We start from the raw sequence: 13,958 nt of genomic DNA on the forward strand, positions 1-13,958 counted from the left end.
GAAGGAGTCACTAAACCTTTCCGAGTTTTATAGCAGAAGAGAAATGGAAGCAAATATTTGATTTTTGGGTGTATTTTACAAAAAATATGGCACACTAATACTAAAAAAGCAGAGTTGAAAGATATCAGGGAAGTCTGGACATAAACCAACAAAATATAAGAGTGAAAGAAGGTCCCTGAATGCCCTGTGCTTCCAGCATAGGAACACATATAGCAATTGAAGAAAATGAACTGTGAAGGTAGATTTAATTCTTATTATTTGGTAGAAGTTCTCTGACAAATCGGTTCACCCATCAAATACACAATCCTTTTTTTTAAGATACTCATTTGCAGTGTTTAATAGGAACATTTTCAGCCTTAGACTCTGAGCTGTATTTGGCAGCTACAGTGCTAATAACAAACTGATAAAATATCTTACTCCTTCAGCTGACCAGCTCCCTTAAAATGCCTTGTGGCAGAAGCTGATGTGCTGTTTGACCAGGAAATTAGTTGTCTTGGAGACATCTTCACATAGAACAGCAGCTCAGTCAGTCACTTTGAGTGACGCCACCTAGCAATCCGCACATTAACTTCAAACAGAAAATGAGGATATCAAAGCCACAGAAAGAGAAATCATCACCTGCAAGCAACACGCTTCTCTTCTCCCATGCACTGTTAGCTGAAGGGAGAGCTGTAGCAAGATGAGAGTTTTGATCTCAAAATGTGCTGGTAACTCCCTGAATAATTAGGTCACTAAGAGGCTAATGGTGTTCCTGTCCATACAACCATTTATATGAAAATTATAATCTATGCTGTTCTTTCATAATCAGTTTCAGGTCAAACCTGCAGGCATCACTTCTAAAAAAGAAAGTTACCAAAAGGTTAGACAAAGAGGCAATCCAGAATCACCGCCACCTAGTTATAATTAAACTTCATGGATTAGAAAAAGGGTTATAAATACAAAGCATGTGGGCAGTTCTACAACACCAGGCATCAGTTTACAAAGACTACCAAATAGTTATTTCCAAGGTAAACCACTAATCCCAGGTTACGTGACCTGAGAAAAAAAGATACTGATCTTCTAGTTACCCTAACGGAATGATAAAAAGCGATGCTATTCTCTCAAATAAAAAGTAGAACTAATCCTGCCCAGCTCAAAGATACAGACAGAGATGCATCAAACTCTCTCTCACCAATTCTACACACATACACAAAATGACAAGGCAGAAAGTGAGTCAAATGCCAGACAAATTAGATTCATGCCAATGCATGTATTACTCCATGTTTGGGATTCAGGATTATGAACAATAGGACATAATGTCCTTTATCACCCTCAAAACACATCTCTGACCTGGCAATCGGCCTTCTGTTAGGCTTTCTCCTGCCCCAAAAGACAGATTGGTGCTCTAGCAGGTGCTGGATCTAGTGAAACATGGACCAAAGCCATCCACCAAGCATCCTTAATTCTCTTCAGCACATGGTCTGATGATCCAGCGCAGTCAGAACTGACAGATGTTTATTCCCCTTCTGAGCCTTGAGGTCCACTGGAGATGATGTTCTCCCAAGGCCTTATGCAAGCACAGAAAGATGCACTTAATGCATTCAACATCTTTGCTAACTCAATAGCTACTGAAACTACAAATCTGTTAACTGTGGGTCTGCATATTTGCGGCACAGAATGTACAGGCAAGTCTCCTGCATAATTTTCTTAATAGTACCACATATGACTTGGGAGTAGTCCAATTCCTGTACAAACGGGGGTACATGCAAAGGCTTAAAAATTTCAGGAAGAAAGACACTGTCCCTGTATAGAACATTCCTGCCAACAGCTCCAGTTAAGGGGAAAAAGAAAAGCCTTGTCCCAGCTGTAATGAAAGGTTCCCTTGGGCAGCAAGAAGAGTAGCTTCACTCACAGAATATTTGCATCTCAGCTGAATTAGTTAATGTGTGTTGAACACTGAAAATTGTGAAGTGGTATATAAACGCTAAGGATTGTTATTTATGATTGTCTTGGTGCACAACAGTGGAAACTAGTGCCATTTACAGAGGCAAATTAAGAACAACAGGAGGTCTATCGACATGCTGTGGGTCTAGGGATTTTGTTCATTTGTCTCTCCCACTCCTGTCTCCCTCAGACAGAAATCTCTTCCATAGGACTCCTACAATCCTCGCCGAGCAGGGCTGGCCTTGGTCCAGTGAAGCCTGCCACAGTGGAACAGCTCTGCCGGGAGATGATGAGACCTCCACCTGCAAACCTAGGTTATATCACTTCTCAACAGCACTTCCCTACAATTCAAAGCACTGTCATCACTGCCCTTGAACAGCAAAGTATTTTCCACTTAGATTATTTGTTTGGGGCAAAGTAAGACAGAAAATAGAATAAAATAAAGTCACATACACGTTCCAAGGTAAAGAAAGGGTTAGTTAAAAAAAGTTGAGAACTCAGAGTGACATAGACTAGCACAATAGAGTGATTCATATACACAGGACGATGTCTTACAAGACTGGTCTCAGCATAAGAGCAGATTTTTAGACACCAATTTCTTTACCTGCATTGTTAAGAAGCAGCTTAGATAAAAAGATGGTTCTAAACCTCCTGTCTGCAGCTTGGGTGAAGGAGTGAGAGGGACTGTCTAGTTTTTAAAGTAACTCAGGAGTGCCCTATGTTTCCAGAACCAGAATTTGGGTTTAAGATCAAAACAACTTTTTTTTAACTTTGATTTTTCAGACTAACTTTTAACTTAACTCTGCAGCTCTGATAATGTGCAGATAGTTTTGCTAAGTGCTTACATAGCACATATGAATCCCTCTGCCAGATAATTAACTACACAGACATAGTAATTCTTTGATATTACAAGCCTGTGTCAAAGTGGTTATTTTCAGTATAACACTGCTGTCTCAACTGCATGCTTTGCACATTCACAAAATTCACAGGGTATTGGGAAAAATTGGGGTTACAGGGTCAAGCTTTTATAGACAACTTAGCACATAAACTAAGCTTCTGACAGATGCTCAGTCAAATTGTAATAGCTCCTTTTTTCTCAATAATGCACTTAGATGTGCATTACAGCTTGTACATTGGAAAAACACCCAGGCATTTAATTCAGAAGGTGCAGCTTGTTCAGAGACATGCTGCATTTGCAGAGACTTGCATTCCTCTTATTTTCCTCAAGTTACTGATTGCTTAGCACATAGCTGCTCTACTGTCTATGAAATACAGACATTTCAGCTACTCAGGCTTTGAGGGCCTAATATCAAGGGGCCAATATCAATACCTGATCTGCCATTCAGCACACTGTACGCAACTTTCAAAAGGCAAATTTCAGAGACAGAAGGCAACAGAGCCCCTGAAGTGTTGTTACAGTGACATTCCCTCCTCTATTTGCAGAGCTGCAAATTGTTTTATGAATACCATTCAACCAAAAGTTTAAAATAAACAGCAATTCACTGTCCATGCTGGGACAGAAGCAAGCTGTGCTGGTCGTACCACAAGGACTAACCTCTGGAGAGTAGCTGCACAGCTATCCCTGTGTACAGATCTGCATCCATACTCAGGCTTCAGTATTATATATAACAAAACACAGTGGGTTTAGGCACCTCTGAATCAATATAACCACACCGCTCTGAATGCTGGCAAAGGAAGAAGTGTATTTAGAGGGAGATTAGGGTATTTCCCCCCTCCTCCCAGGACAAGCCTTATTTAATTTTAACGCAGTCACTTAGCTCCTTTGTTTGCACTCAGCTCTAGATTCCTCAGTGCACCAGGCAATCCTGTACAATCACATTCAAGACTGGCAAGGTACAAAACAAGTTTACACAAACTGGTCGCAAAGTACCTACAAGAGCTTGCAAGCTCCTGCAAAACGCCCTCTAGAACAGGTTCCTGTCGCACTGAGCTAGGGACAGAGATTAGACTTATCAGCTTTGACACTCAGCAGGAATGTGTCACAAAGGATTAAATCATTATATCATGAAGTGTCAGCAAACGCAGCTTTCCTGCTGTTCTACCACTAAGTTATACATTAATTAGGGAGGTACAAAATAAACATGAATCTCCAAGCATCTGCCTGTGGATCAGGCCCAGCCAGAGCTATTAGCACAGGATTCATTTCCAAGGAGTCACCCAAAGCAGCAGCAGCTCTTCAAGAGATCCATTAAAATGCAAAGAGTATAAGTGCTGAAGGGAAAAGCATAGAAGCTAATTGCAATGTTTGTCTTAGCATTCTTGATAGCTCTTTAATACAACTCCTTCCTTACAACCTCAGCACCTGATTTTCTAAACAAGGTGATGTATGCACCACTGAATAAAAACATCCTTCTTTGAGAGAGGTGTGGAGCGTGTCAAAAGATCCCACAACATGAACAGGAGAGTTGAGAGAAGACATTTTAGAACAGAAAAAGCACACTGCCTTATAGACTATGCAGTAAAGCAAGAACTGACTTTGTTATTTGTAGATGCAACTGCAAGTGTTCCCTAGCTGCTCAGCAGTTCTGGACCAAATCATTTATGAACTCTCACTCTGTCAGTGGGTGGAAGAAATTCCACATGGTCTGACTGCAAGCCACAGTAGAGAAGATCTAAACAGACCAACGACATCCCACACATAAACCTCTACTTTTCATCTAAATCATGACCTTAGAAAGATGTCATTGGACAAAAAATTATTCTCTGACAATTCCTTATAGCTATCCCAGCAGGATTTCTAGCTTTGACCATATCTTATATTTTTCCCTTGCTTTCTGTCCCAGACTGCTGCCTTCTACTGCTTAGCATTGCTTGACTCTGCCAAATTAGATCAGCATGCGGACTGTGGCCAGGATGCATTCCTTAAACTAATTTGTCCCAATTTTGCTTTGGGATCCCTTCAGTATAAAATAAGATTACTTGCTAGGACTGCCTAACTGGGTCAGGTTGTAATCTCTCTCTCAGAGGCTGCTGAACTGTACTTGATCTTGAAGCCACTAGATCGACACCCAATAACAGAGCAACTATTTGCCTTCACTATTTAAATACTTCTGAGGCTAGACTCTCAAAAGAAGACTTCCTTTTCCAGCTTCAGTCTCAGAGGGTTGCATGGTTAAACCATCCTATCATGAAGAACAGCAACACCACGATGTTCCACTATTCTGGTACCACCCCACCTTTCACAAATTGCTGAAGCACCTGAGATGAAGAAGGCTTCAGGTAGTACCGAGGTCCCACTATGTAATATTATATTCAGAAACTTGCGCAGGTCTGTGTAAATTCGGGGGCAGCTCAGAATGGAACATAGGTCCTGACTCAGTGTTTTACCTATGGAGAGATTTTCTTAGGATGAAATGGATGCCACCCACCTCCTGTTCTACAAGCTGAAGCCACCCAGTACTGTGCAAACTTCTGCCGACAGCCCTAAACATGTGTAGGTGGAAGTAGCTACCACTGCTGTTTCAAAGACATGGATATTATGAACCTTGAAGTAATTAATCACCCCCACTCTGTGGCATGCAAATTGTACTTTCAACACCAGCATGCTCATAACAAAATGCATTAACAATCTTCTAATTAAATGCTTTAAATTAGATTAAAATCATACTGTCTGACAGGTGAAATATAATGAATTAACAGGATTGTTGTAACTTTCTTAGCATCAAGTGTTTATTAAAAGCTCAAAAGCCAAATATGTTGGGGAGAAGGGAATCTGTCTTCCTCAAGCTGAATGCTACAGCACACGGTGATTCCCTTACAACCAGAAAGTCACTGAAATGGTGCTTTGAAAGGACTGCAGAAAGTTTATTTAATGCAGAAGTACATGATTCAGGGACCTGTCAGGTTGGCTGAAGTACTTAAGGTGCAGATTAATCCACTCAGTCCAGGACAATTACTATTTGCAGTAAAAGGGAATGCAACAGAATGGTAGAAATGAAAGCAAACAGTGGAGTCCTCTTTAATAAAAAGAGAGTAAAATCTATACAGCATCTGTCAATTGGAACATCAGCTGCTGCTTCATGACTTATTTTGAATGTCTCCTAAGTTGTCTTTCAGTTGCATTAACAAAAAAAGAAGCCAACCCTCATTTTTGTTAGTCAGACAGAAGACAGGATTGTGCTAACAGAAGTCATAAACCTTCACTGGATACAAAATCCATAGTTAGAATGGGAAACCTATGAAGCATGGTTACAAGTTCCAATAAAGCTACAGTTCAGTCTCCTGAACTCGTATCACACTACTAGCGATCAGAACAAGACTTGGGCAAACAACTCAAACATCCACCTAAAGGTATTTTTCAGCTCTCTCACCCTTGCTCCCATGCAGGCACACTCCTCTTTTCTCAATAAGGGACATTCTGCGAGTACAACATCCAAAGCTGCCTTCTGCTTTAGCTCCCATGATAGCTCCTCTGCTTTTCCAAGTTAAAAAGCAGGGCAGATGATACCCTTCTTCGCTTCCCCAGAACTCCATCTACTCCAGTACTTGTGTCATACCCCAAAGACAGGCAAATTAAAGAAAGTCTAAATGTAATACAGTATGTTGTGCAGGGGAATGGACTGTTACTCTTAGGGAACTTTTATCTCCTTGTTGAGAGGATAGCAGGCAAAACTGCCGATGGGCAGAATTAACAGTTTTCTTTTAGGATATGGAACTTAACCCATCCCTGCTGTAATTTGCTAAGGGAAAACCTGGCTCAGGAGGTATGTCACTACATAATGCATTCAATTCTTCTGCCTCTATTTTCATAGGAAATAAGCTACAGCTCTTGCTTCTCAAGTTAGTTTCATACACTAGCATCACCCAGCCATAGGTAATGGACTCAATGGCCAGTCATTTTTCTTAAACTCAAAGAGAGATGAGAGGTCTGTGCCAGAGGGTCTCACAAAGACATGCCTGGAGATGCCGTTGTCATCTCAAATGAAACAGCCCTTGCAACAAAAGCCCCCTTGACTGGAGGTGAGAGCTAATCTCTTGGCCTCAACCACATTTCTTCCTGGTACTTTCTCATCTAAGTGATCTTGCAGACTACAAACAGCTAGGGTCTGACCTGGATAGAGAAGGGAACACAGGGAAGGGTTGCACAGCTGTGCTTGGGAAAACCATCTTTGCAACAAAAGGACTGGAACATGCACAGGGGGAAGAGTGTACATGTCAAGGCTCAAGAAAAGATGCAAAAGTTTTAGCTGTACAGGAGATGGTTAAAGCCAGCAGGAACCTGTCATTTGTCAAATAAAAATTAAGACAGACAATCCCAACTATCCAAAAAACCTGCACAGCTTGGAGATTCCCTTTGAGAAGTACAGGCAGGACTATTACATCCTGAGTCTCTTCTAGACTGGACTCTCCCTATGGGCTGTTCTGGGTCTCTGAGTACACATCCATTTTATAAATTACCAAAACTATAATAAAACATGTCCTCCAGCCTTCCTGAGCAATGTTGTATTTGTCTTTAATTTAGTTTCACCTGTAAAAATAGCCAGCTGCCTGAAAGAAAGTTGAACAACTGGTTTCTGACTAGAATAGTTCCAAATGTTTTAGCATTCATGCAACATCATGTGGAAGAAAAAAGGAAAAGTCAAAACCTCAACAACTCACGTATCCTGGTTACCATCCTCCACTATAATCATAAAATTGCCTTTAAAACATAATTGCATAATTGGGCTTGGCAAGTATTCACCCAAATCTTTTACAAATATTTCCACAGACTGAAGGAACAGGCGGTGGGCAGTCTGACAAGCCTGCCGTGAGAATTTGTGCCCCTAGGACATGTTCCTAGCTATTACACTAAATACTTTGTATCACAGCCTAATGTTTCAAAACAGTAGTTGAGCAAGTGAAGTACCAGCATCTTAAAAGAAATTGAAAGATTTTCAATCTACTTTCACTGCACAGATAAATGGAGCAGCAATTCCTTTGAACAAAGAGACAGAGGAGGCTACCATTCCTTTCTAACTAGTAACACAGAAAGAATCCCCAGTTAGATGAAACTGGTTGACTTCTGGTAGCTATAACCAATTAGAAGCTACCAATGCCTTACTAGGGTTACTTCACCAGCCTAGCACCCTGTCCCTTAAGAAAAAACACCCCAAAACCCTCACAACCTCAAATGCAAATACAGAAACATGTGGCCTGCAGGGACAGAAGACCCAACAGAAGCCAGAAATGAAATCTGCAATACAGTAAGGTTGTTTTTAACAGCTGTGCATTATGCATTCAGCAGCACAGGGAATGCCAGCAGGGAGCCTTTATTAACATAGGCCTCAGAGTACAGTGTGCTCCTATCATGATTGGCCTCTCTTGAGAAAAGGCGCACACACACAAAAGACTTAACCCTAGAGAGATCACTCCAATCCTGTTGCCATTTCATCAGAGAAACCAGAGAATTTCCGTGATGTATCACAGACAAACAGGTAATACTTCCAACAATGCCTGAAATCTAATCTACAATAGATGGTTTCATCAGCAAGTTATGCCAGATAGGGAAAGGGAGAAAAAGTCCTGCACAAACCCACACAACAGTCACACTACCAATGCTGTTCTGCTACACAGACCTCAGGTACCAGCATATTCTCTTGTAGAAGATGCTAATAAAAGCAAGCTGTTGTCAGGACACCTGTGTTCTCAGCACGGCAATCTGCACCTCCACTGCACATATTTTAGGGGCCCATCAGTCCAAGCAACAGCTGGAAGCCTTGCTACAGATGTAGGGGCCCAGCAGGGTAACTCGCTCCGTTTGGGAAGCTGGTATTGGCAGCAGAAATGTTTTGCTGATGCCAGCTGTGCCTCCACTATGAGACTTAGCTCTATCACAAACACTTGCTAGCACACCCAGCTCAGCACTGGGCAGACACCAGAGAAAAGGGAAATGCTCTCAGAATAGGCTCACCACCTCTCCTGTATCAGGTGCTGATACAAGCTCTCTAGAGGTCTTGTCAACAGCTCTAAGTTGCAGCTGACTGCAGATCCTCAAAGTGTGGCCTGTCCTGGTGAGCAGCTCCCGCAGAAGTGAGATGCAACAACTGAAGTGACAAAAAGATACACTAGAGGATTTTAAAAAAAAAAAAAAAAAAAAAAAAAGCCCACTTTAGCATCAATTTAAACCAGTCCTTCCCCTGATTTGGTTGGGGGGGGAGGAGTGGAAGGTGGAGAGGGCAATGAGAAGAAAGAAAATGGCATGAAATGTCCTGAGCATCCCTCTTCTGACTCTACAGAGAAGAAAAAGTCTCATTATAGTAAAGGGAAACAAAATACCAACCTGAAGAGCTTGAAAACTGGTCTAGATGACTGAATTCCAATGTGTGCTTGGAGTCTTGGAGTGGAGAAAACAGCTTTGTATAGTCTGTTATTTATTCATATCTACTTAATCTTTTCTCTTCTCTTGTTAAGAAGTAAAACACAAGAGTCAGTATCCTTTATAACATGAGCTGGTTTGAAGCAGCAATAGCACTAGAAATTTCCAGGGGTTATTTAATATGCAATGTTCTGGTTCCCAAGAGCATAATATATGGCTTTTTTAAGCCTAGCACATCTGTGCATTACAACACTTTTTTACTTAGGTGCTGAACAGAAAGAGACAGGTAGTGTTTATTAAAGAGGTTTCCTGTAAGTACTTGTACTGGAGGAACAATACACTTTAGGTCAGGTACCCCTAAAAGGTTTATGAGTGCTATGCACCTCTCATCACAACAGCAGCAAGTGTTTTACAAATCAAAATAGCACTGACTATAATATCATCACTTGAAAAAATACTTTATCACTCTTTAAGCATAAAAAAAAAAAAAAAAAACCAAAACCGAGTCACTGGGAGAGTAATTAGCTCCTTTCATGACTGGCAGGCAGACTTGGTTTCTCAGTCACGCCCGCTGCTCAGAACACATGGTCGTCTTTCTCCACTCCTTTTTTTGATTAATCCAGCCTTCCCCTTTGAAGCTCAGTTATACCTATGTCAAAGAGACAACTAATTATCAGGCACAGCTCAGTGTGAGTACAGCAAGTTACCCAGGAAAGGCACCAAAAGACACCTGTTGTTTCAGTGTAGGGTCTTAGCAAGACTATATGGTCTTGGTGACTAGGAATGGGATGCCCAGGAATTGCCCACATTCAGAAAATACTCACTTCCCCCACCACAGAAGTAGGTCATTTGCAGTCCTATTCTAGTGCTTGGGGCACAAGATTTTGGACAAAGGCATAACAAGCAGTATCTCTTCCTAATTTTATCATAGCCCAACTCTTGAGATCTCCCAGAGTTCAGTTCCTAATAGTCAGGGCAAGACCACACAGATGAAAAAAAGTTAATATAAATAGAAAGCAAAGATCTGACCTAAAGGGCAAGCCATGCAGAGTACAAACATCTGAGAATCTGCACAAAGTCTCCTCACCTATCATTCATCCACCAATTATACAACAATGTAATTAAATCAGGAAAGCTACGTTTAATTTTCCTATCATCACCCAGTAAGATAAAAGCAGTATGTATGGGAGGGATCAGGCACAGGGGAAAGAGCTATTTATTAATAAGTTAAATCTTTTTAGATTTAAGAGCCTCTCTGGCTAAGAAGGGTCTGATCCACAAACACAACTTCTGGGTCTAATGCAGACAAATCAGACAACCCATCTCCGTTTCTGTCCTGGGCTTGGTCCTCAAGTCTCTTCTTTTATTCAGAAACAAGTCTTATTGAAAATCGCTGGATATAACTTAAACAGAAATATAGCTTTTGTTTAAACCCCTTTTTTAGTCCATACATTTAAAACTGAAGAATGCTCATCTCCCAGCCATTGTACTAACAAAGACAGTCACATTAATTTATATTATTTCTAAACAGCCTAAGGCTCCCTGTTTTCATGAACAGCAAGGCATTAGGGTGCACTTGCAGAAATACAAGGCATGCTCCAGCCCGTTCTTCTGTCTTTCTTCTATTGCCTTCTCTTGCAGGAGGCAGGAAGAAATGCTGTGATCCCTGTCCCCTGCAAAGACTAGTAATGCTTAAACGGGATCAGATAAAGCTTTCTCTACTTGCTAGCCACACACCCAGAACTGCTGCTCTGGCTGTTTTCTCTCCACTCTTCTTTGCTTCATCCCATTCAGCCCTGCTTCCTCAGCCAGTTATTTAAAGCCCTGATTGAAAAATGAGTATCAGATCATAATAGAGGATGACTTCCACAGGATCAGGTTTTCAACAACAAAAGTCCTACAGGCTTTGATGCAACCATGGCTTCACCACCATCTTTTTTTTTTTTTAAACAGGAAGGGAAAAATATTTATAACAGCAACTATAAATATACATGCTACTGACTTTTCAACTTGTTGTCCTTGTTCTCAAGCTAAATTTAGTCCGCTATATCCTGTCTAGCCCTTGGTGAAAAAGCAATACACACCCAAAATTGTGTAAATCCCACAGCAGGCAATTATATTTATTCAGGTACCTTACAAGATAACCAGCTGGACAGGTAGATTCTCATTTAGTAAGTGCATGGCTACAGAGGCTATAGAGGAAGTGGTCTATTATAGTGATTACACCCCTGGTACAGAAAATAATTATTATTGCAATAGGATAGCTCTGTGCTTCTGAATGAGAAAAGTGATGTAGGCTATTCACAGTGTACATGTAGACCATACACTCGGTTTGTGCCAAATATGCTTCGAGGGTGTATGTGTACCTCTAAGCTACAAAGAACCATTCGCTGGCCACACCTGCTGTTTACCCATGTTCTTATTTTACTTGCAAAAACGTAAATCAATATGATTCAAACTCGGATGACTGATTTCAAGGTCCAACCAGCATGTTAAAGAGCATCCTTTCGTATCCTGAAGGCTCTCATTCGTGTGAGTGATTTCTTAGTCAAACAAGGTAAATATTTATCAGGAACTGACTACCTAGAGAATCAGAATTATTAGTCATTCCTCTGTTAATCTTAAGAAGCCTTAGTCATACCAGAGCCCAGGTGATTTTTGCAAGGGCTAACACACGTTTCACCCTGGTTTACGGATCCCTGCCCACGATTCAAAGTTTCACGCCGATGAGGACTCCCCCACCACAATCTGACTTGCTCCACTCGCAGCAAGTTTTGCAACCTAAGCAAGAAACGCAGTTCAGAGGATGCTCCTTTACAGGCATCAGCCGCTCTAATAACCAAAATAAGCGGTCCAGCAAAAAACATCTGTGTTTCCTACGGCCTTGATAGTTAGGGGGGAAAAACAATAAAGGGTCGGGCTCGGCTCGCCTCCAGCCCTGCTGGCTCGGCGTGTTTCTCGGGCACCGGCCAGCTCTGAGACCCAGCCTTTCCTCTGTGCTTATAAATACATCGCTGCTGAAGGCTAGCTGGCTAGGACGGGAGAAATTAGTTTCCTGGGGGCGAGACCCGCCCTGCGGCCGGGGACCCCTGAGCCCGGCGCTGCCGCGGCGCAGGGAAAGGGTCCGCGGGTGCCGCCCCGTCGGGGAGCCCTGCCTCGGGGTCCCCTGCCCCGGGGTCCCCGGCCGGCACTGCCGCCGTCCCCGCCCCGCACGGTCCCTGCCCTACCCAGCATGGAGAAGATGAAGTCCTTCGCCGTGTGGATCTCCAGGGCTCTCTGGTCGTCGTACTCCCTCTGGTCGTGTTTGGTGAATTCCTGGATGAGTTTATTCAATTCCTCCACCCTGGCTCCCGATCGGAAATCCAGCTCCGGGAAGGGAGGCTTGCTGGTGGTGCCGGCGGACCCTGCCTTGCTGGCGAGAGGCGCCGCCATCTTCATGCAAAAAAAAAAAAAAAAAAAAAAAAAGAAGGAAAGAAAGGGAGAGAGAGGGGGAGGAAAAGAAAAAAAAAAAGAGAAAGGAGGGGTTTGCAATGTTGCAATGGAAGAAGGCAAGCGGCGCCGCAGCGCAGCGACAAGCCCGGGCGCGGGGGCTGCCTGCGCGGCGCGGCGCGGAGCGGGGCCCGGGAGGCGCGGAGCGGCGCCGGGCGCCGCGATCAACAAGCGGCCGCGCTGGCTGAGCCCCCGCCCGCGCCGCGCCCGCCCGCCGCTCCGCGGAGCCGCCCGCCGCCGCCGCGCTGGGGGGGCCGGGCCGGAGCGGAGCGGCGCGGAGTGGGGGCCGCGGGGGGGCTCGCTCCTCTGCCGGCGTCACGGCGGGCGGGTGCTGAGGCTGGAGCCAGACCTCTGGCTCGGGATAAAATTACCTTTTTTTTTTTTTTTTTAATTTCAATTTAATTTTAAACTTCAGCAAAAGCCTTGTCCTGCAAGTGGATTAATAACCGGCTGGGAACTCTGCTCCTCCCACATGTTCCCGAGGCATTCCGCAGTTATGCCTTTTTTGCTCCACAAGGCATCCTGAAGATTGTTCTATATATACATGTGTATATATATGAAGTAATTTTATCGTATGTCTTGGAAGCAAAGTCCAAGATAAAGTATCCTCACTGCTGCACGTGAGACCAACCCTGCCCAGAAGCTCCTGAGAGCTACCTAGACAAAGGGTAGGAAGGGGAAGCGGGATCTCAGACTTGCCTGAGGTCAAGCAGCCTGTGGCAAGGAGCCCAGACCTCTGATCTCCATCCGTTCCCCCATCATCAAGACTGCATGCTTTTCTTCTGTGTGTATTTTTAATGCCTGCTCACTTTCCAACCAGGAGTGTTTTTCTCCCTTTAGCCTGATCTTCTGTGCCTTGTTCCATCATTGAACATATATAGAACAATCCATTATTTACCTTAGTGCATCCACTGGAAGAACTGTCTGTCTCCCTGCCCAGGGAGCGTACAAATATATTGTGTTAGCCTTCTACAGGGCGTTTCAGATGCTATGGCACTGATGCAAACTGCTTGGATATGTATTATCCTCTCAAGATTCTTGGCAGGAAACAAAGCTTTCAGCTCAGTCCCAGACTACGGTAAAATGTGTCTACCAAGATTAGGCATGAGGCATTCAGAGAAAAAACCAGGAAGGTGAAACTAAGCTCAGTGTGAAGAGGTTACAGGCTGGTTTCCCTGATGCATAGTAAACACAGATGCTAGTGTTTAGACCTGAGCTCGGGGATGTGGCT

The 13,958-nt window shown here is 43.2% G+C and overlaps 1 protein-coding gene across 1 annotated transcript in view; it reads right to left on the reverse strand.

The window, feature by feature from the left end:
- MB21D2 (Mab-21 domain containing 2) overlaps positions 1–12,869 on the reverse strand; it is a 63,422-nt gene extending 50,553 nt beyond the window's left edge. The window contains exon 1 of the mRNA XM_074877449.1: positions 12,466–12,869. Coding sequence (XP_074733550.1) covers positions 12,466–12,676 — 211 coding nt within the window. The 5' untranslated portion in view covers positions 12,677–12,869. The remainder of the gene's footprint in view (positions 1–12,465) is intronic.
- Between the last annotated feature and the right edge of the window lie 1,089 nt (positions 12,870–13,958).

This window comes from Strix uralensis, chromosome 9 (assembly GCF_047716275.1).
Source record: "Strix uralensis isolate ZFMK-TIS-50842 chromosome 9, bStrUra1, whole genome shotgun sequence".
Classification (NCBI taxonomy): Eukaryota; Metazoa; Chordata; class Aves; order Strigiformes; family Strigidae; genus Strix; species Strix uralensis.